General features: G+C 48.4%; 1 protein-coding gene across 2 annotated transcripts in view; it reads left to right on the top strand.

Annotated features, from left to right (window-relative positions):
* Window positions 1-19328, top strand: part of FANCM (FA complementation group M) — a 58953-nt gene that overhangs the window by 30039 nt on the left and 9586 nt on the right. For both annotated transcript variants that reach the window (XM_071426028.1, XM_071426029.1), the window contains exons 11-13: window positions 4132-4345; window positions 9750-9907; window positions 10819-10983. In XM_071426028.1, the coding sequence (XP_071282129.1) occupies window positions 4132-4345; window positions 9750-9907; window positions 10819-10983 (537 nt within the window). The remainder of the gene's footprint in view (window positions 1-4131; window positions 4346-9749; window positions 9908-10818; window positions 10984-19328) is intronic.

Here is a 19328-nt window from a genome sequence, read left to right on the forward strand (position 1 = left end):
AAAGGATTTTTCATAAAAGATGTCTGTGACAGGGTGGCACAAGGGGCAGGCAAAGGGCACTGCCCTACAGGGAAGATGGGGTCAGCCGCTGGGGATTGCACAACCCATGAGGGAACAGGGAAAGGAGAAACCATGAGAATTTGGGATATAAGGGGAAAGGAACTGGGATGGATCATGGTGTTGTGCAAGATTACATGGGGAAGTTCTTTCTGTCTGCCCAGCTGGGGAAAACTCTCTGGTAGGTCTGTCCAAGGCAGTGCCCTGGGGATTTGCCTGAGGGGGGAAGGATTCAGAGGATTCCACACTCAGGGAGCATCCCAGCACAGACACCCCAAAAACCCCACCCTGAGCATCCCTGGCAGCGCTGTCCAAACCCCCCTGGAGCAGCCTTGGGGCTGTGCCCATTCCCTGGGGAGCCTGGGCAGTGCCAGCACCCTCTGGGGAAGAACCTTTCCCTGAAATCCAGCCTGAGCCTGCCTTGGCACAGCTCCAGCCCTTCCCTGGGTCCTGTCCCTGTCCCAGGGAGCAGAGCTCAGAGCTGTCCCTTGGGACAAAGCTGCAGCCCCCAGGGAGTCTCTGCTCAGTCTCCTCACTCACTGTTACAGGAATCTCCAGCACAGAACCCCCGAGTGGTTTGGGTTGGATGGGACCTGAAAGATCCTCCAGCTCTGCCTCCTGCCATGCCAGGGACACCTCCCACTGTCCCAGGGTGCCCCAGTGTCCAACCTGGCCTTGGGCACTGCCAGGGATCCAGGGCAGCCACAGCTGCTCTGGCAATCCCAGCCCAGCCAGGAATTCCCAGTTCCCAATCTCCCACCCATCCCTGCCCTCTGGCACTGGGAGCCATTCCCTGGCTCCTGTCCCTCCATGCCTTGTCCCCAGTCCCTCTCCAGCTCTCCTGGAGCCCCTTCAGGCCCTGCCAGGGGCTCTGAGCTCTGCCTGGAGCCTTCTCCTCTCCAGGGGAGCATTCCCAGCTCTCCCAGCCTGCCATGTCACCAAGCATTAAACTGCAACTCCGAGATTCCAGGGCTTTCCAAGGGTGCAGAGGAGGGTGTGGGGTGGGGGCTGGAGTTGGGGGGGACACTGGGGGTGCTGCTGGTGACAGTGGCTGTTCAGGCTGGCGCTTACCGGGCTGGTGACGCCACTGGCACCCAGAGCTGGCTTTAGTGGCCGCGCTCTTGCGTGTGAGGATGAGGAGATCGGCTTAGGTGCAAATCCACTTTGGCTGGGCTCCTGCAGCCCAGCACTCAGGCAGAGAGCATAATTAATCATCTGTGAGTACAGACTGTCCCTTGGGACATCCATGTCCTACTGGAGATGTGCTGGGAGCTGGGGGATCCCACCACAGCTGGGGCCTGGATGGGACAAGGCAGGATTGGGGCAGGACAGGCTGGGCACTCCCTGCTGCCATCCCCAGTGAAAGGGAGTGCACACCAATACATCCAACATCTGTGTGAATCAATTCTAAACCCAAAATTTCAGATTCTTGGTATTATTTAATTTATTCCAGTCAGTGCTGTAGCTCTGGTTGGGATTTGTGGATGGCAGGGATTTAATTCTGATTGAGACTGCAAAGAATCCTCCCTGGGGGGAAAAAAGTTTCCCCTTTGAAGGGATGGGAGTTAAAAATGATAAACCAGAGTGGAGCTTGTAAATAGATATTTTCTGGTGCTGCTTACGGAGGCTGGTTGCTATTGAAAGCTCTGCTCTGTAATGGGATATAAAACAGTCCCTTAAATTCCTTGGAGCTTCACTTAAGTACTTGGATTACTGTGCTGTCCAGATTTTCTCAGATATATTTGAAGCAGAATCTCCCCTCAGGTAGAACAGTCATTGTATACTTTTTTTTTTTTTTAATTATTTTGAGGTCAGGAAATAAGTTTAATTGCAAACCAATATTGTCTTGGTGGGTTTGTTTGGTTTTCCTTGAGGGTGTCTTTTGGGGTTGTTGTTGGGATTTTAAATTCAGCAGAACTGGAAGGTGACTTAGTGTGGAGGTTTTTCCCCATCTCTTAATTTGCAGCTAAATCATTCATGTCCATGTATTAATTCATGGGAATTTGTTTGGGGGTTTTTGTGTGGTTTTTTTCCCTTTGTTTTAGTTTTGGGATTTTGCTTGCTTTAATTTTGGAGTTGTTTTTAATCAAACCACTTTAGGTCAATCACAAAGCTTTTGAAAATGTTTTACTGGGTGAAAGGAGTCAGTGCAGGTCTGGCAGCATGATATTGGCAGGAATTTCTGTCAGCTCAGTGTTTATTCCCTGGCTCCCACGTGTTCCCAGGGCAGCCTCTCCACGTGGCAGCTCCCGTGAGCCCCAGGCCCCAGGCTTGGGATGTCCCTGGAGCTGCTGGGATGGCTCTGGGATGTCCCCTGGAGCTGCTGGGATGGCTCTGGGATGTCCCCGGAGTACTGGGATGGCTCTGGGATGTCCCCTGTAACTGCTGGGATGGGTCTGGGATATCCCCTGGAGTACTGGGATGGGTCTGGGATGTCCCCTGGGGCTGCTGGGATGGCTCTGGGATGTCCCCTGGAGTACTGGGATGGCTCTGGGATGTCCCCTGGGGCTGCTGGGATGGCTCTGGGATGTCCCCTGGGGCTGCTGGGATGGGTCTGGGATGTCCTCTGGAGTACTGGGATGGGTCTGGGATGTCCCCTGGAGCTGCTGGGATGGCTCTGGGATGTCCCCTGAGACTGCTGGGATGGCTCTGGGATATCCCCTGGGGCTGCTGGGATGGGTCTGGGATGTCCCCTGGAGCTGCTGGGATGGCTCTGGGATGTCCCCTGAGACTGCTGGGATGGCTCTGGGATGTCCCCTGGAGCTGCTGGGATGGCTCTGGGATGTCCCCTGAGACTGCTGGGATGGCTCTGGGATATCCCCTGGAGCTGTTGGGATGGCTCTGGGATGTCCCCTGAGACTGCTGGGATGGCTCTGGGATGTCCCCTGGGGCTGCTGGGATGGCTCTGGGATGTCCCCTGAGACTGCTGGGATGGCTCTGGGATATCCCCTGGAGTACTGGGATGGGTCTGGGATGTCCCCTGGAGTACTGGGATGGCTCTGGGATGTCCCCTGGAGTACTGGGATGGCTCTGGGATGTCCCCTGAGACTGCTGGGATGGCTCTGGGATATCCCCTGGAGTACTGGGATGGGTCTGGGATGTCCCCTGGGGCTGCTGGGATGGGTCTGGGATGTCCCCTGGGGCTGCTGGGATGGCTCTGGGATGTCCCCTGGGGCTGCTGGGATGGGTCTGGGATGTCCCCTGGAGCTGCTGGGATGGGTCTGGGATGTCCCCTGGGGCTGCTGGGATGGCTCTGGGATGTCCCCTGGGGCTGCTGGGATGGGTCTGGGATGTCCCCTGGAGCTGCTCAGCCCAGGGAAGCACAGGGGAGGGAAAAGCCAGTGAAGTCACAACTCTGTGATGCTGCTAATTTGGGAACATCATGTTTTTCTGCCATAAGAACACTGGGGTTTGACTGTTCTAGGATTAAAAAGTTATTTTTTGGAATGCTTGAGGGGTTTATCAGAGCTGGCTGTGGGCCTCTTCCAGTTTTATCCAGGGAAATTATTTATTTAATGATTTATTTTATTTATTTTTGCTCCCTGAAATGCTCTCTGTCAGGTGGCAGCTGCCCCCTGGGACACTCAGGGTCTCACAGGGGCCCAGGGAGGAGCAGAGCCCAAAACCTCCTTGGGGAGGCACTTCCAGAGGGAGGCCCCAGTTTCTCTCCTCACATTCCCCAGCTTTGCCATGGTTTCTCCATTGCACAATAAAAATGGGGTGTAATTAAAAGGACTCAGAGCACTCATGACATCAACAAATCATCTTAGGCTTTTTTTATTTTTTTTTGCTTGAGCTCCTTTCCCTGTTTCTGATGTAATCTAATTTACATCATCCCTGTATCAGTGACAGCTTGTAACTTCCCCCAGGCAAGGGCTGTGCTCCTTTCTCACTCTCCAGTGCTGTGCCTGCTTCTGGTCCATTAAAAAACCCCAAACCAAACAACTCCTTGCTGAGGGAACAGGAAATAATGAGAACCCCCACAGACACTGAGGTGTTCTTTTAGTTTTGATCAAATGCTGTGAAAAAACCAATCAATCAGCAGATGATTTATCCATTTACCTTCTCTTTCAGACCTACAACCAAAGCCAGTGTAACAAAAGGAGCATCCACAAAGCCATCTCAGGGAACAAAACCCTTCGTTTCTACCAGCACAGCCCACGGATGGTTCCAGAAGGCATCAATCCCAAAGTGCACAAAATGTTTATCACTGCTGAAAAACAGGAGCAGAGCACCTCCAGGGTGCTTTCCAAAGAGAGGAAATCTGCTCTCTCTGCCTGTGTCACTGGTAAGAGGATTATGGTGTTCCCAGCACTTCCAGCCCTCCCTCCTGGGAGCTTGGGGCTCTCAGGGTCACTCTGTGAGCTCAGGCACTGCCCAGGGCTTCTCCTGGGCACCCTCACAGCTCTGCCCTTGCACCTCCACATCCTGAGCCAGGCCTTGGTTCATCCCCCTCCATGGAGTCACTCACACAGGAGGCAAATGTTCATCCCAAAATCCCAGAATCCCAAACTGGATTGGGTTGTGGGGACTTGAAAATCCCATTTAGGGCAGGGACACCTTCCCCTACCCCCAGGCTGCTCCAACCCTGTCCAACCTGGCCTGGGATGCTCCCAGGGATGGGGCAGCCACAGCTGCTCTGGGCATTGTGGCTTTGTAAATGACAATAAACCAGAAATGCTTGAAAACCGAAGGATTTTGCTGTGAGGAAAAGGAGAAATCAAGGGTAGGATATTTATGAATTGTGCAGACTTGCTTGGAGGGAAATTAGGAATATTCTCTTGGAGGCTTTCTAGCTGATGCAGTCCAATGGCATGGGAATGCTCAGGAAACTCAACACAATCCTAAGAGAGGAAAAAAGCTCCTTTTATAAATACTTGTGAATTTTTCTGCTCTATCTCTTTGTTAGTGCTTTCTGTAAAGACCAACAGCAACTCCTTGAAAGAAGGAACTGGAAGCCTTGGGAAAGTTCCTATTTCTGATTGAACAGACACAGCTGCTGGAAAACAATCAGAGCCCAACATGGGATGAAAATAATCATTTTGGAGCATTTGTTGGTCTGTCCTAGAAAAGAGAAACGAGCAGGGAGGGCATAAAGGAAACGCTAATGCTGAGAATGTTCCTGCTATGGGAGCAGCACAGGGGCTGGAATTGCCCTTCTGGGTGAGCCATGTGGGCAGGGCTGGGGCTCTGGGTCCCCACAGGGACCAGGGCTGAGCAGCCTGAGGTAGCCAGGGCTGGGTAGCCAAAGGTGGCCAGGGCAGAATCCCCAAAGGTGGCCAGGGCTGAGTAGGCAAAGGTGGGCAGGGTTGAGTCCCCAGAGTGACCAGGGCTGAATTGCCAGAAGGTGGCCAGGGTGAGTCCCCAGAGTGACCAGGATAGAATCCCCAAAGCTGGCCAGGGTTGAGTCCCCAAAGTGACCAGGATTTGAGTCCCCATAGGTGGCCCGGGTTGATTTGATGAAGGTGGCCAGAGCTCAGTGCCCATGGTGGCCAGGGCTGAGTCCCCAAGGTGGCCAGGGCTCAGTGCCCATGGTGGCCAGGGCTCAGTCCTCTGGGTGGCCAGGGCTCTGTGCCCAAGGTGTCCAGGGCTCTGTGCCCATGGTGGCCAGGGCTGAGTCCTCAGGGTGGCCAGGGCTGAGTCCCCATGGTGTCCAGGGCTCTGTGCCCATGGTGGCCAGGGCTGAGTCCCTAAGGTGTCCAGGGCTGAGTCCCCATGGTGGCCAGGGCTGAGTCCCCATGGTGGCCAGGGCTCAGTGCCCAGGGTGTCCAGGGCTCAGTGCCCAGGGTGTCCAGGGCTCTGTGCCCATGGTGGCCAGGGCTCAGTCCCTAAGGTGTCCAGGGCTCTGTGCCCATGGTGGCCAGGGCTCAGTCCCTAAGGTGTCCAGGGCTTAGTGCCCACGGTGACCAGGGCTCGGTGACCAGGGCTCAGTGCCCATGGTGGCCAGGGCTCAGTCCCTAAGGTGTCCAGGGCTCAGTGCCCATGGTGACCAGGGCTCTGTACCCATGGTGGCCAGGGCTCAGTCCCTAAGGTGTCCAGGGCTTAGTGCCCATGGTGACCAGGGCTCAGTGCCCATGGTGGCCAGGGCTCAGTCCCTAAGGTGTCCAGGGCTTAGTGCCCATGGTGTCCAGGGCTCTGTGCCCATGGTGACCAGGGCTCTGTACCCATGGTGGCCAGGGCTCAGTCCCTAAGGTGTCCAGGGCTCTGTGCCCATGGTGGCCAGGGCTCAGTCCCTAAGGTGACCAGGGCTCAGTCCCTAAGGTGTCCAGGGCTTAGTGCCCACGGTGACCAGGGCTCAGTCCCTAAGGTGACCAGGGCTCAGTCCCTAAGGTGTCCAGGGCTTAGTGCCCACGGTGACCAGGGCTCTGTGCCCATGGTGGCCAGGGCTCAGTGCCCCTCCTGCCAGCCAGGGCTGCCCTGTGCAGGTCACTGAGCACCACCCTTGTGTGGAATCCTCCCCCTTGTTGGGTCAACCAGGGGCTGCTCCTGGTTTTAGTGACCCTCAGGATAAAGCTCCAAAAGGGGACAAAGAAAAGAATGACTTTTTTGCATTTTCTTTTCATTTTAGTGCCTGTTTCCACGATAAAAATGGGTAAAGCTGGCAGCAGTGGGTGAGCTGGGTGTGTTCTTATCTCTGCTCTCACTTTGTTGTTGAGGTCCAGTTCATCCTCAGGTTTCTCCATGGCAGAAACTGAGCTGTCAAGGGCTGAGTTATCACAGGAATGTCAAGCATTCTCCTTGTTTTCTTGTCAAAATAAATACAATCATGGAATCATTTAGGTTGGAAAGCTCTGAGTCCCTTGAGTCTAACCATTCCCCAGCAGTGCCCAGGCCATCACTGCCCCATGTCTCCAAGTGCCACATGCACAGGGCTTTGAATCCCTCCAGGGATGGGGACTCCAGCCCTGTCCTGGCCAGTTCCAAGGCCTGACCACTCTCTCCATGAAGAAATTCTGTCCATGTCCAACCTGGACCTTCCCTGGCACAGCTTCTGGCTGTTTCCTCTTGTCCTGGCACTCATTACCTGAAAAAATAGACATTTCCTGTTCTTCTTAATTTGATCCAGTTTCTATTCATTTCACACCCCTCTTTCACTTCAAAAGCTCTTCCATAACTTTCATCTGTCAGCCCCAGAAGGATCCAATATCTTGTGCTGCCCCATTGTTGACCAAGTGTGTCCTGCAGTTTTCAGAGCTCTCCTTCAAAAAGTGCAGCAAAAAATCCCTTTACTTCATAAGCCTCTTATATAACTTCTTGTATTTTAATATTCTTTTTTCTCTCTGATTTTTGGGTTTTGTTTGTTTGAGGTTTTTTTTAAGAGTTTGCTAAAGTGAGGAGCATTTTAATATTGTTGTTCCTGGGAGCTGAATCTCATTTCAAGCTACCAGTAATTCCTTTTTCTTTTTGCTTTTGTCCAGATGAAACCTCATTTTCTTTATTCTTCTGCTGCTTCTCCACAATTCTTCTACTCCCTCATTTCAGATGGATCAGTTTTGAGTGGTCAATAACCGTGAGCTTTTTTGATTTTACAGTTTCACACTATTTCTATAATTGCTGGTTTTATCCTAATGATAATTGGTTTGGACTCACTTTTTGAGATTACCAACGCCTGCTTTAGGGTTTAAACACCTGCTCTGTGGGGTTTTCATGCCTTTCCAGTTGCCTGTGGCTAATTCTTGCTCTCTTCCCACTTCAAGAACAATGAAAATGCATTAGTTCTGGAGAAAAACAAGGAAAGTAACGTGGATGATTTGAGTGCTGTGTTTGTGTCTGGTAGGGCCTGGCATCCCTAACTCAGAATGTTCTGGAGGATAATTTCCCATGGGACAGCACCAGCTGCTTCCCATGGAGGGGAGAGGCTGTGCTGATTCCCAGCCCTGATCCCTGAGCCTTATCAGCCTCCCTGAGGATGGGAATGTTCTCCCTGTGCTCCCATTCTCTGATGGCAGCACTCGTGTTTGTCCAGGTCCCTTTCTCTGTGTTTGGGAAATGTTCTGGGCAGCCACAATCCTCCCCAGATCTCTGGGAATGCTCTGTTCCCAGGTCCTGGCAGCTGCTGCAGGCTCCTTGCCTGCCAGGGTTGCAGCATGGCTCACCTGGGCTGGTATCAGGGGATCATCTTGTCCCTGTCCCAGGGAGCTGCAACAGCACTGAAGTCATTGCTGTTCCCACGTGCCCTGGTGGGGCTGGGTGGAACAGATCCTCAGGAACAGGGAATGGGCACAGTCTGAGGCTGCCACAGCTCCAGGGGCCTGTGGCCAGCACTGCCAGGGGTGCCCAGGGTGGGATTGTTGGGGGGTCTGGGACAGGGGTTGGGCTGGGTGATCCCTGTGGCTCCCTTCCCACTCAGGATATTCCTGATTCTGTGATCCCTGTGAGTCCCTTCCCACTCAGGATATTCCTGATTCTGTGATCCCTGTGGGTCCCTTGTGCAGGCTGCCCTAGAGCAGAGGCTGGATGGAGTTCCAGAATAAAGCAGGGATTGATTCAAAGCATCTTCTCCGTGCATCCACCTTGGGCAGCACCAGAGCCCAGCCAGGCCTGCACCCAAGATGAACCAAAATGGCCCCAAAATGCACGGCCGGGCACGGGGTCTGTCCCTGGGATCAGTTCTGCTCCATTTGCACCTTGCAGTTCATTGTCCCATTCCAGCTTTAGCCCCTGCAGTCCCACCCTGCTTGTTTTTCTCTCTCCAGCCCACGGGGTTTGTGCTCCTGGGCTGAGGTTTGGATCATTTGTCCTTGGTGCCCAGCTGGAGCAGGAATTGTTTTGTCTCCCTGCTCTGTGCACAGAGCTCAGCATCCCCTGATGTGGAGCCCAGACCCACACACTAAAGCAGCACAGAATGTGAAAATAGAAAAGCTGAACCTGAGGCATCACCTTCCCACTCAACATTCCATGATTCTGTGATCCCTATGGGTCCCTTCCCACTCAACATTCCCTGATTCCAAATTTTTCTTTGAGGATTGTTCTTCATTTCCTTTTCCTTCAGGTCTCTTTTTTCCTCCCCTGCCAGCTCCTTGGACTGGGTGTTATCTCTTCAGGAAAGTGACCTCCACACCTGAGTCAGAAATACTCCACAGCAGTGTTGATCTTCTGGGATGTTTCAGTGATGGCCTTAGGAGCATCAGTGTTGGTTCATTTTTCCAGGTTCTCCTGAACAGGACCTGAGCAGGACTCTGGGTTTGCTCTGTGCAGACACAGCCCTGGCAGCTGGACCTTGACAGGACTGAGAGATCCTGATTCCTCCTCTGTGGCATTAATTCCCAAAAGAGCCTGGGCTGCAGATCCACCCCTGAATCTGGCAAATTACCTTCATTGTTTTTCTCCCAGCTTCACACATCTGGCCTGAACACAATCATTCAACACATTCTCAACTCTGATTCTTTGGAATCACTTCCCAGCCAGGGCTGTTGAAAGGATTTGGCATTATTTGGGATAGTGATTTATATCTGTCTGTATTTTTATGTGATGCCCTGCCCCAAACCAGCTGTTTAATGATATTTATTCATAAAAAACATTAACACTCTTTGGATGCTTGTCCCTGGATTCAGATTCTCTGCATCTGCTCTTGGTTGTGGCTCAGAGAGATTTTATTTTTTGTGCCTGGTACCACAGCAAGTTCTTTTATTCTGTGCATCCCTTTTCCTACAGCAGGTAACATTTTCCTGTTGTTGTTTTTCCCCCCACAGGCCAAAAGAAAACAAACTCCCATGAGAGCTGGTCCTTGTCACCTGAGGAGTTTGAAATATGGGACAGGCTCTACAGGATTAAGGAAAGTGATGAGATAAAGGAACCAGTATTGCCTCGAGTTCAGTTTGAAACCTTGGAAAAGCTGGAGGAAGCACCAGTGAGTTCCATGCAATGCTGCCTTGGACACGAGGCCTGAAGGATGCTGGAAATGCCAGACTTAACTCTGGATTTGAAGGAAGTCTGTTATAAAAATGCCTTTTTGAGTTTTACATGTGGGTTTTTGAGGTCAAGAATTTAAAAATTGGATGTTTGAAATGGGTCTTTGAGGTTGGGTCTGTAAGTAAAAAGTTAGGTCTGTAAATTAAAAGTTGGGTCGATAAATTAAAATTATATTAGGAAGTCTCAGTATCCATTAAGTTCTGCTCCTGTTTTTAAGAATTCCATGCAGGATGCTGTGTTCACAGAGTGCCAGGATGGTTTGGGTTTAGAGGGATCTTCAACCCATCTCATTCCACCCTCTGCCCTGGGCAGAGACACCTGGGCACCTTCCCCTCGCCCAGGTTGCTCCTGATGGTTTTACTTCAGACCAGATGTTTAAATCCTTCTCTGCATTTCTGTATTGTGATGGTGTTCTCAGGGGTTCTTGGATTGGGGAAGAGATGAGGATCTGACTCCATGTTTCACAAGGCTGATTTATTATTTTATGATATATATTACATTAAAACTATACTAAAGGAATAGAAGAAAAGGTTTCATCAGAAGGCTGGCTAAAAATAGAATCTGAAAGAATGATAACAAAGGTTTGTGGCTCGGACTCTCTGTCCGAGCCAGCTGGGCTGTGATTGGCCATTAATTAGAAACAACCACATGGGCCAATCCCAGATGCACCTGTTGCATTCCACAGCAGCAGATAACCATTGGTTACATTTTGTGCCTGAGGCCTCTCAGCTTCTCAGGAGGAAAAATCTTAAGGAAAATATTTTTAATAAAAGTTGTCTGTGACAATTGTCCCTGATGGCAAAGTTTAGCCAAAAAATTCCCTGCTGAAAATCTCCTTTGCCATGCCAGTTTCCCCTGCAGAAGGCCGAGGAGGGGGCAGCTCGGGAGCTCTCCCTGTCTGAGTGGAGCGTTTGGCAGAATCAGCCTCTGCCCACATCCCTGGTGGATCACTCGGATCGTTGTCACCTCTTCATCGGGGCCATGGAGATGATGGAGCTGATGAGGCACCAGCAGGTAAGAAACCTGCCCAAGGGCTGAATGCACAGTTAGAATAGTTCAAAAAGAATGAAATTTTTAAAAAACAGTAATTGTGAAACGAATTATGTGTATTTAATCTTGTTTTAAAATGTCTCTCACTGCTGTGCTGTGATTCCTAATCTTTTCCACAGAAACTGTTTAAAAAAAGGGGAAAAAAACCCCACCCTTAAATCAGTCTTTTCTTAATGGATTCCAGTATCACTTTGTGACAGAATGACATGAAATACAGGAGCTCCAAATGCCAAGGAGCAAGGCCACCACGAGGGATATCAGAGCTATTCCAGGATTTGGGAAGAGTTTGATATCGTGTGTACATCAAAAGCTGACAGAAAAGTCATGCAGGAGCCCATGGCATGTTTATGGGGATTTATTTTAGGCTTTTTGAGCTTGTTTTTATGAACTGAAAAGCCAATTGTTCCTAAGAATTAAGGGATAAGAGGAACTAAGCCAAACAAACATGGATGGGAACAGTTTGGGAGATGGGAATTTTGTTTTCTGGCAGGGATGGATACAGAAATCCTTCTGCAAGGCACAAGGAAGGGGGTGCAGAGGTGGATGGAGGCTTCAGTGGTTCACCACCTTATTTTTCCCTCCAGCTGAGCTCCCCAAACGTTGCCTTTCAGCACGTGGAGGTTTTTTAGGTCATCAGAAGCTGTTGCTAAGCTGCCAGAGTTTCCTGAATAATACCAGGGCTAATCAAGGAGGAGAATGGAGACATTGTGGTTGTGCTCCTGGGGTGTGAAAGGGAGGCTGTGATCAAACCTGGCCAAAGCTTCTCCATCCCACCAGAGACATTCCTGACTCCTCTGATGTTGGATTAGGCCTTTTTCTGGCCCAGAGATGGGGCAACTGAGAGGTGTTTTAAAAACTTTTATTTTATTTTCAGTCTCATGAGAAGGGTGAGACAATACAGATGTTCTAATTCATGCTATCACAATCAGAAGCTAACTATTTCTTAACTACAATACACTATAGGTGTTTCTTGGCCTATCAGCTTTAGCTACACTATGTTGTAAATGCCTTAAAGCTAATTATCTAAAATAACTCTTTGTGTGTCCTATTACAATGCATCTTTCATAGTTCTATTTCTCTAAAGTATTTAGTCCTATTTGTAAGGCCATCCTTTGAAACTTGTTTCTAGTTTAATTTTTTTCAGCAGTTTCTGTCTTATTCTATGGTATTTTTAAGTCAGCATTTCTTATTTCAAGGTTTGTATACAGCTGTACACTGTGTGAGCCTTCTGTCAGGCTTGGAGAATTTTTTACAAATTTGTTTCCCACTCTAACAGTCCCTGTCCCCAGCTGGGCTCAAGGACACACTGCAGGGGAGAGGGCAGGGATGGGACAGAACTCACAGAATCCCTGGGTTGGGAGAGACCTTCAAGATCATGGAGTCCAACCCAGCCCCAACAGCTCAACTCAACCCTGGCACCCAGTGCCACATCCAGGCTTTGTTAAACACACCCAGGGATGGGGACTCCACCACCTCCCTGGGCAGAACATTCCAGAACTTTATCACTCTTTCTGTAAAACACTTTTTCCTGATATCCAACCTGAATTTCCCTTGGTGCAGCTTGAGATGTCAGGAACAGGGAAATAAATAGTTCAAGAATCAGCAGGTGCCCCCTGAGCCTCCTTTTGTGCAGGGTGAGCTCCAGCTGGGTTGGCCTCCAGCCTGCTCCATTTGTGCCAGCAGGCAGAGGTGCAGGTGTGGAGCTTCCTCATTCCTTACCTTCCTCCCAGGGTGTCTCTGGTGTGCCCAGGGTGCCCCAGGAGCACAGGAGGTGACACAAGGTGACACAAGGTGACACTCACCCCTTGGGGAGTCCCAGGGAGAAACAAAGCACTGGCAGGGCTGGACTCAGCACTGACACCAGGGTTTTAAATTAACTCCAGAGCTTCCTGGGCTCTTTCTTACACTGAGCCAGCTGGTGCCAGTCCAGGGACACCAAAAGTGTCCCACAAAAAGGGAAGAGGCAGCATTGTCCTATGGGATCTGATCTGACAGCTCTGACACTGAGCTCTTGTCTGAGGTTCAGTGACATTCCCTGAAGTCATCCTTGCCTTCCTGGGAGGCACTGACAGTGCTCCCAAGGCTGGGGGTTTCCCACTGGAATTCAAAATGCTCCCCTGGAGTAGAGAAAGGTCCTGGGAGAGCTCAGGGCCCCTGGCAGGGCCTGGAGGGGCTCCAGGAGAGCTGGAGAAGGACTGGGGACAAGGGATGGAGGGACAGGAGCCAGGGAATGGCTGCCAGTGCCAGAGGGCAGGGATGGGTGGGAGATTGGGAATTGGGAATTCCTGGCTGGGCTGGAATTGCCAGAGCAGCTGTGGCTGCCCCTGGATCCCTGGCAGTGCCCAAGGCCAGGCTGGACACTGGGACACCCTGGGACAGTGGGAGGTGTCCCTGCCATGGCAGGGGTGGCTCTGGGTGGGGTTTCAGGTCCTTTCCAACCCTTCCATGATCCTCTGGTGGAAGGGTTTGCATGGATGTGCTGTGCATCCAGGTTCCTGCTATAAATATTCCATGGCTAATTACACCCAGCTCATCTGTGACGTTCATTTACGGTGCTTAATTACCAGAGGGGTTTAACACCAACACAGGTCACAGCTCTTTCCTTAAATACCTGAGAGAGGGGACCTCAAACCACAGTTTTATTGATCATTTTCTTACTGGGGGATGAAACGTAAAATCAGGCCAATCATTATTTTACAGTGAATAACCAAATGATCTGGAAATTTCTGCTCAGTTATTTCTTGGGCAGAATTTCATTCAGAGATTTGTCATGACCTAATAGAAACCAGCACAAAAGGCATTTGTGTGGTTTTTTGGGTGTTTTCTGTTAGAGAAGAAATTCACAGATGTGTGGCTTTCCTTTTCTTGTATTCATTCAGTGATTCAAGAAATTTGCATTTTATATTATTATTTATATTTTGTATAATAGCTTAAAAAAGTCAATTTAAAGGCTTTTTTTTTTAATAGATGAAGTGAAAAGGATTGGCAAAAAAAAAAAAAAAAAAACTGGTTTTATATGCTCTTAAAATCTTAGAGAAGAAGTTGGCCCAGTCAAAAGAAAATAAAAAAGTGAAAGAAGGCCCAGATATGACCCCTGTAAAAGGCACATCCAGAAAAGCCTTTAATGCCCCAAGGGCTTTATTGCTACAGCAACGCCTGTGGGGCAGATGGGGGATTTACTCCCAGGGGCATTTTTGGTGCAGGATGGGAACAAATCAAGTTGTCCTTCTGCAAAACTATTCCATCTCTTTTAAGCATTTTTTTGCAAATTCAAGTGTGCTGTTGGACATAAGGCCGGGCAGAGTGATCCTTGGAGGGGGATGATATTTGTCCAGGTTTCTCAGGGAAAAGGGCAAGTGCCAGCGCTTTGTTTTTCCTTAGGAGAGCAGGAATGCTTCATTTTAGTGTCCAGACTGGGAGGGTCACTCTGGAGCTTTCTCATTTCCAAGCTGGCAGTGGGAACTCACAGCTTTTCACAAGAAAAACAAAATAAATCCCAAAATGTTTGGGATTGTCTGGGTTTTTCACCCTCTGACTCCACACACCTTGGGAGGGACACATCTCCTAACCCTGGGATGAGCCTGGAGCTGCTGGCTCTGGAATCAGCTGTCATTCATCATCTGGCTGGGGCTGCCTCAGGGGATCCTCTGCCAGCAGGGAAAAGCTTCCCAGGACACTCTGCAATCCCAGTGAACCTGAAATGCTTCCCAAGCCTTTGGAGTTTTAAGTCAGATGTGTTTTGGGGGAAAATTTGGTGTTTTCAGCCAGCTGGACCTTTTTGCTCAGGAGACCCTGAATGAAAAGTTAAAAATGGTTCAAATAAGGGCAATGAAATGGTTTTATCTGGGTTTTTTAGGCCCTCATTGCCCATAAATTCTCTCTGATTAAAATCCTCTTCTGAGATGTGTCAAAACTTCTGCTTCCAGAGAAGGTGGAAGGCTTTGGGCTGGTTTTGGAGGGTGAGGTGTGCCAGGGAGCCCCAAAATCTCAGCTCTCCAATTCAAGTAGTTCCTTTGAGTTGCCTCTTCTGACCTTGTTGCCAAATTTTCTGAATTCAAGCATTAATTGAGACCAGGGCTGGGTTGTTTATAGAGCTGGAATTGCAGGTGCTTGGTGCTTTTCCTGGGGCTGGGGGTGTGCTTCCAGTGAGAACAGAGGAGTCACAGTGATTTGGGATGGTCCAAGCCCAACCATTCCATGGATCCCTGCCCTCAGCTTCCAGCTCTGCCATGCCAAAGACACAAAGAGAGCAGGGCCAGGGCATGTTCTCACTAAATGGGAATGTTCTTATGGAATCCTGGAATGGTTGGGGTTGGAGGGACCCTAAATCCCATCCAGTGCCATGGCAGGGACACCTTCCACTGTCCCAGGCTGCTCCAACCCTGTCCAGCCTGGCCCTGGACACTTCCACAGCTTTTCTGGGCATCCTCATTTATTTCCTGATGTTCTTGAACATTCATTTCTTCAGCCTCTTTATTGCTCCTGCTCCCATATTTGCCAGGGCACATATCCTGGGGTTTGTAACCATCCTTCTTTTTAGGGATCTTAGGCTGTTTTTATTGGGTAGCAGAAAGCAAAACCCCACAGGATGAGCAGATCCATCACTAATGTGACACCATTAGGGAGGGAATTATCTCAGTTTGGTAGAAGGAAATTGGGGTTTCTGTGTCCCTCAGGCTTCTTCCATGACCCAACTAAATAAATTGTTAAAGATCATCTCATGTAATCCACTTAAACCTCCAAAACCAAGTTTTTGACAGTGCTTCTTGCCCTGAAGTGTGTTCTGGAAAGGGAGCAGTGAGGGAGCAGGGATTGATTCCAGTTCCTGGAAGGGCTGATGAGTAAAGGCAGGTCTGAGCTCAGGGCACCAGAACTTTGGGCAGGGAGCATCAGTGCAGCAAAGCAGCAGTTCTGGGAAAAGATGGGAAGGGTGACCAGAACAAACTCCTGCAATCACAGGGAGTTTGGGCTGGAAAGGGGCCTGAAGCTGTTCCAGGAGGGGATGGGGAGGGCTGGGAGGGTCTGAGTGAGGAGCAGCTTCTGCTTGGCCAGAGCACACAAAGGGGGAATTCTGCAGGGTTTCACTCAGGCTTTAATTGTTAAAAACCCACGTTGTAGCTGTCTATGGGTTTATCCTGAATTTTCAAACAGCAGCAGCACCAGGGTTTCATCAGGCAGAGAAATCTTGTCAGAAAATGTGCATCCAAAGCAGAGCATGAGGAGAGAGGGGGTAATTTCAATTTTGGTACTTGATGCATTAAATTTAAATACTGGGAACCAGAATGGGTATTATTACACATCTATTTACATATCAAAAAAGAATTTTAAAATATATAATATTAATATAATCACATAATATTATAATCTATACTATTATAATTCAATAAATAAATAATTTGATAACTTATATAATATTATAACTATAATATAAAATAATATGATTATTATAATAACTATATAGTTATATAGCTATATAACTATAGTTATAGTTATTATAATAATATTATAGTTAGTTATAATAATATAATGTAATATATATTACATAATACATAAGATATAATATAGATTATATTATATTATATTATATTATATTATATTATATTAATAATATAGTCTATAATATCTCTATAATAATATAATATACTCTATAATAATATAGTATATAATATATACAGTGTTATTATATTAATATATTATCATTTTACATTTAATATTAAAATTTTCATTTTCTCTTCCTATTCTCAATGCTAAGGCATATTTTGTTTTTTAAAGTGAATCAGTTACTCCGGGCAGGCTCATTGATTGAGCACAATAATCCCAGAGCTGTTTTCCTGCTCCTGACCTATTTTCTGAGGAGCTGGTACACCCTGGAGCTCTGGGTTAGAGGGGAGCTGGGCAGGTAATTTAAGGTTCCCCATTTGTGCACGTTCAGGCCAACCCGTGCTAATCCCAAAAGTGCCCTTTCGGTGTCCCAGCACGGGGTGGCCTGGCTGGGACAGGGTGTTTTGTGCAGGTGAAAGTGTTAGGGTGGAAGTGGAGCAGTTACACAAGCCCTGAGCCCAAAGCAGGTCACCCAGCTCTGCCCTCAGTGCTAAATTTGGCTCTGGGCTGTCCCTGGCCCCAGCAGCACTGCCAGGCTCCAGAGGGGCTGAGCTCCTCTCTCAGCACTCAGGGGCTGTGGGGGGACATTCCTGGGAAATTCCCCACTGATCCTGCTGGATCCCACAGCCCCACACAGCTCTGGGTGGGAAGGGACCTTCAATCCCACCCAGAGCCACCTCTGCCATGGCAGGGACACCTCCCACTGTCCCAGGGTGCCCCAAAGTCCAGGGATCCAGGGGCAGCCACAGCTGCTCTGGGAAACTCCATTAGTTTGGGGGTTGTGGGTTTTAGGGGTTGTATTTGAATGGTTTTGAATTTGTAGCTTTTAGGGGTTGTATTTGAGTGGGTTTGAATTTGTAAGTTTTGGGGGTTGTATTTGAGTGGGTTTGAATTTGTAGGGTTTGGGGGTTGTATTTGAGTGGGTTTGAATTTGTAGGGTTTGGAGGCTGTATTTGAGTGGGTTTGAATTTGTAGGGTTTGGAGGCTGTATTTGAGTGGGTTTGAATTTGTAGCTTTTAGGGGTTGTATTTGAGTGGGTTTCAATTTGTAGGCTTTAGGGCTTATATTTTAGTGGGTTTGAATTTATAGCTTTTAGGGCTTATATTTTAGTGGGTTTAAATTTGTAGCTTTTAGGGCTTATATTTTAGTGGGTTTGAATTTGTAGCTTTTAGGGGTTGTATTGGAGTGGGTTTGAATTTGTATGTGTTGGAAGTTCTATTTGAGTGGGTTTGAATTTGTAGGTTTTGGGGGCTGTATTTGAGTGATTTTGAATTTGTAGCTTTTAGCGGTTGCATTTGAGTGATTTTGAATTTGTAGGGTTTGGAGGCTGTATTTGAGTGGGTTTGAATTTGTAGGGTTTGGAGGCTGTATTTGAGAGGGTTTGGGTTTGTAGGTTTTGGAGGTTGTACTTGGATGGGGCTTAGGGGCTGTAGTTTGCGTTTGGGGTTTGGAGGTTTTGGGGGTTGTAGTTTGATTTGGTTTGGGCTTGTAGGGTTTAGGGGTTGTATTTTGATTAGGTTTAGGGGTATGACTTGGAGTTTGGAGGTTTTGAGGCTTGTACTTTGAGTTTTAGGTATGTAAGTTTTGGAGGTTGTAGTTTGGGTTTGTAAGTTTTGAGTGTTGGAGATTGGCTCTGAGTTTGTAGGTTTTGGGGTTGTATTTTGATTGAGTTTGGGGTTGTACTTTGCTTAATTTTGAGTTTATAGGTTTTGGTCGTTATAGTTTGATTGGGTTTGGGTTTGTAGGTTTTGGGGTTGTCTGAGTTTGAGCTTTGTAGGTTTTAGGGTTGTACTTTGATTAATTTTGGGTTTGTAGGTTTTGGGGTTGTTTGAGTTTGACGTTTGTAGGTTTTGGGGTTGTACTTTGGTTGATTTTGGGTTTGTAGGCTTTGGGGTTGCACTTTGGTTGATTTTGGGTTGCAGGGCAGTATTGGACCAAGCCTGATCAGCGCTGCACTCTCAGAACCGTGTGGGGTGAGCAGGGACAGCACCTCCTCCTGTTTCACTCGTGTTCAGTGGTTTGGCAGCTAATTAATCCTTAATCCATTTAATTTCTGTCTTGTTTGTGTAACGAACGCTGAAATGCTTGAATTGAGCCCTTGTGCAGGGGGAGCTGCTCCTGAGATAAACCCAAACAGGCCCTTATCAGACCCTTTATTGTCACTCCATGCTGCTCTGCTCAGGTGACACCTGGGCACTGAACTGGAACCAGGGCTGCTGTTCCTCTTGCATTTCAGACAAAGAATTCCAGGTCTTGAGTCTGTGTTCTGACCAGGCTTGAGGTAAACAAATTATTTACAACCTGCCAGATCAAAATCATCCCAAAGCCCTCTTGTGACAATTCTTTTCCTCACTGTTTTTATTAAGCCTTCTCCTAAGGCAGCTTTAGTTAAAAAATCCAGACTTGGAATTTCTTTGGATATCTTTATGAATGGATGGTTTAAGCATCAGCATCTGTGTGAAATTGGTGTTGAAATGATGGTGATGATGATTAATGACAAAATCTGTTAATAGTGCACAGTTTGCTTTGCCTGCTGCAACCAGAGAGGATCCCCAACCCTGTCAGGGATCAGTCTTCAAATTCCTGGAAGGTGGCTTTGGATCTTGCTTCCAGAAATATCTTCAGACAAGCCAATCTCTAATTATAAAGTCATTTTCCTCACCCTCTATAAAAGCACCTCATGTAATTTCAGTGATGAAGGAATCCAG

This window comes from Agelaius tricolor, unplaced genomic scaffold, assembly GCF_023055355.1.
Source record: "Agelaius tricolor isolate 1412-34295 unplaced genomic scaffold, bAgeTri1.0.p SCAF_5, whole genome shotgun sequence".
NCBI lineage: Eukaryota > Metazoa > Chordata > Aves > Passeriformes > Icteridae > Agelaius > Agelaius tricolor.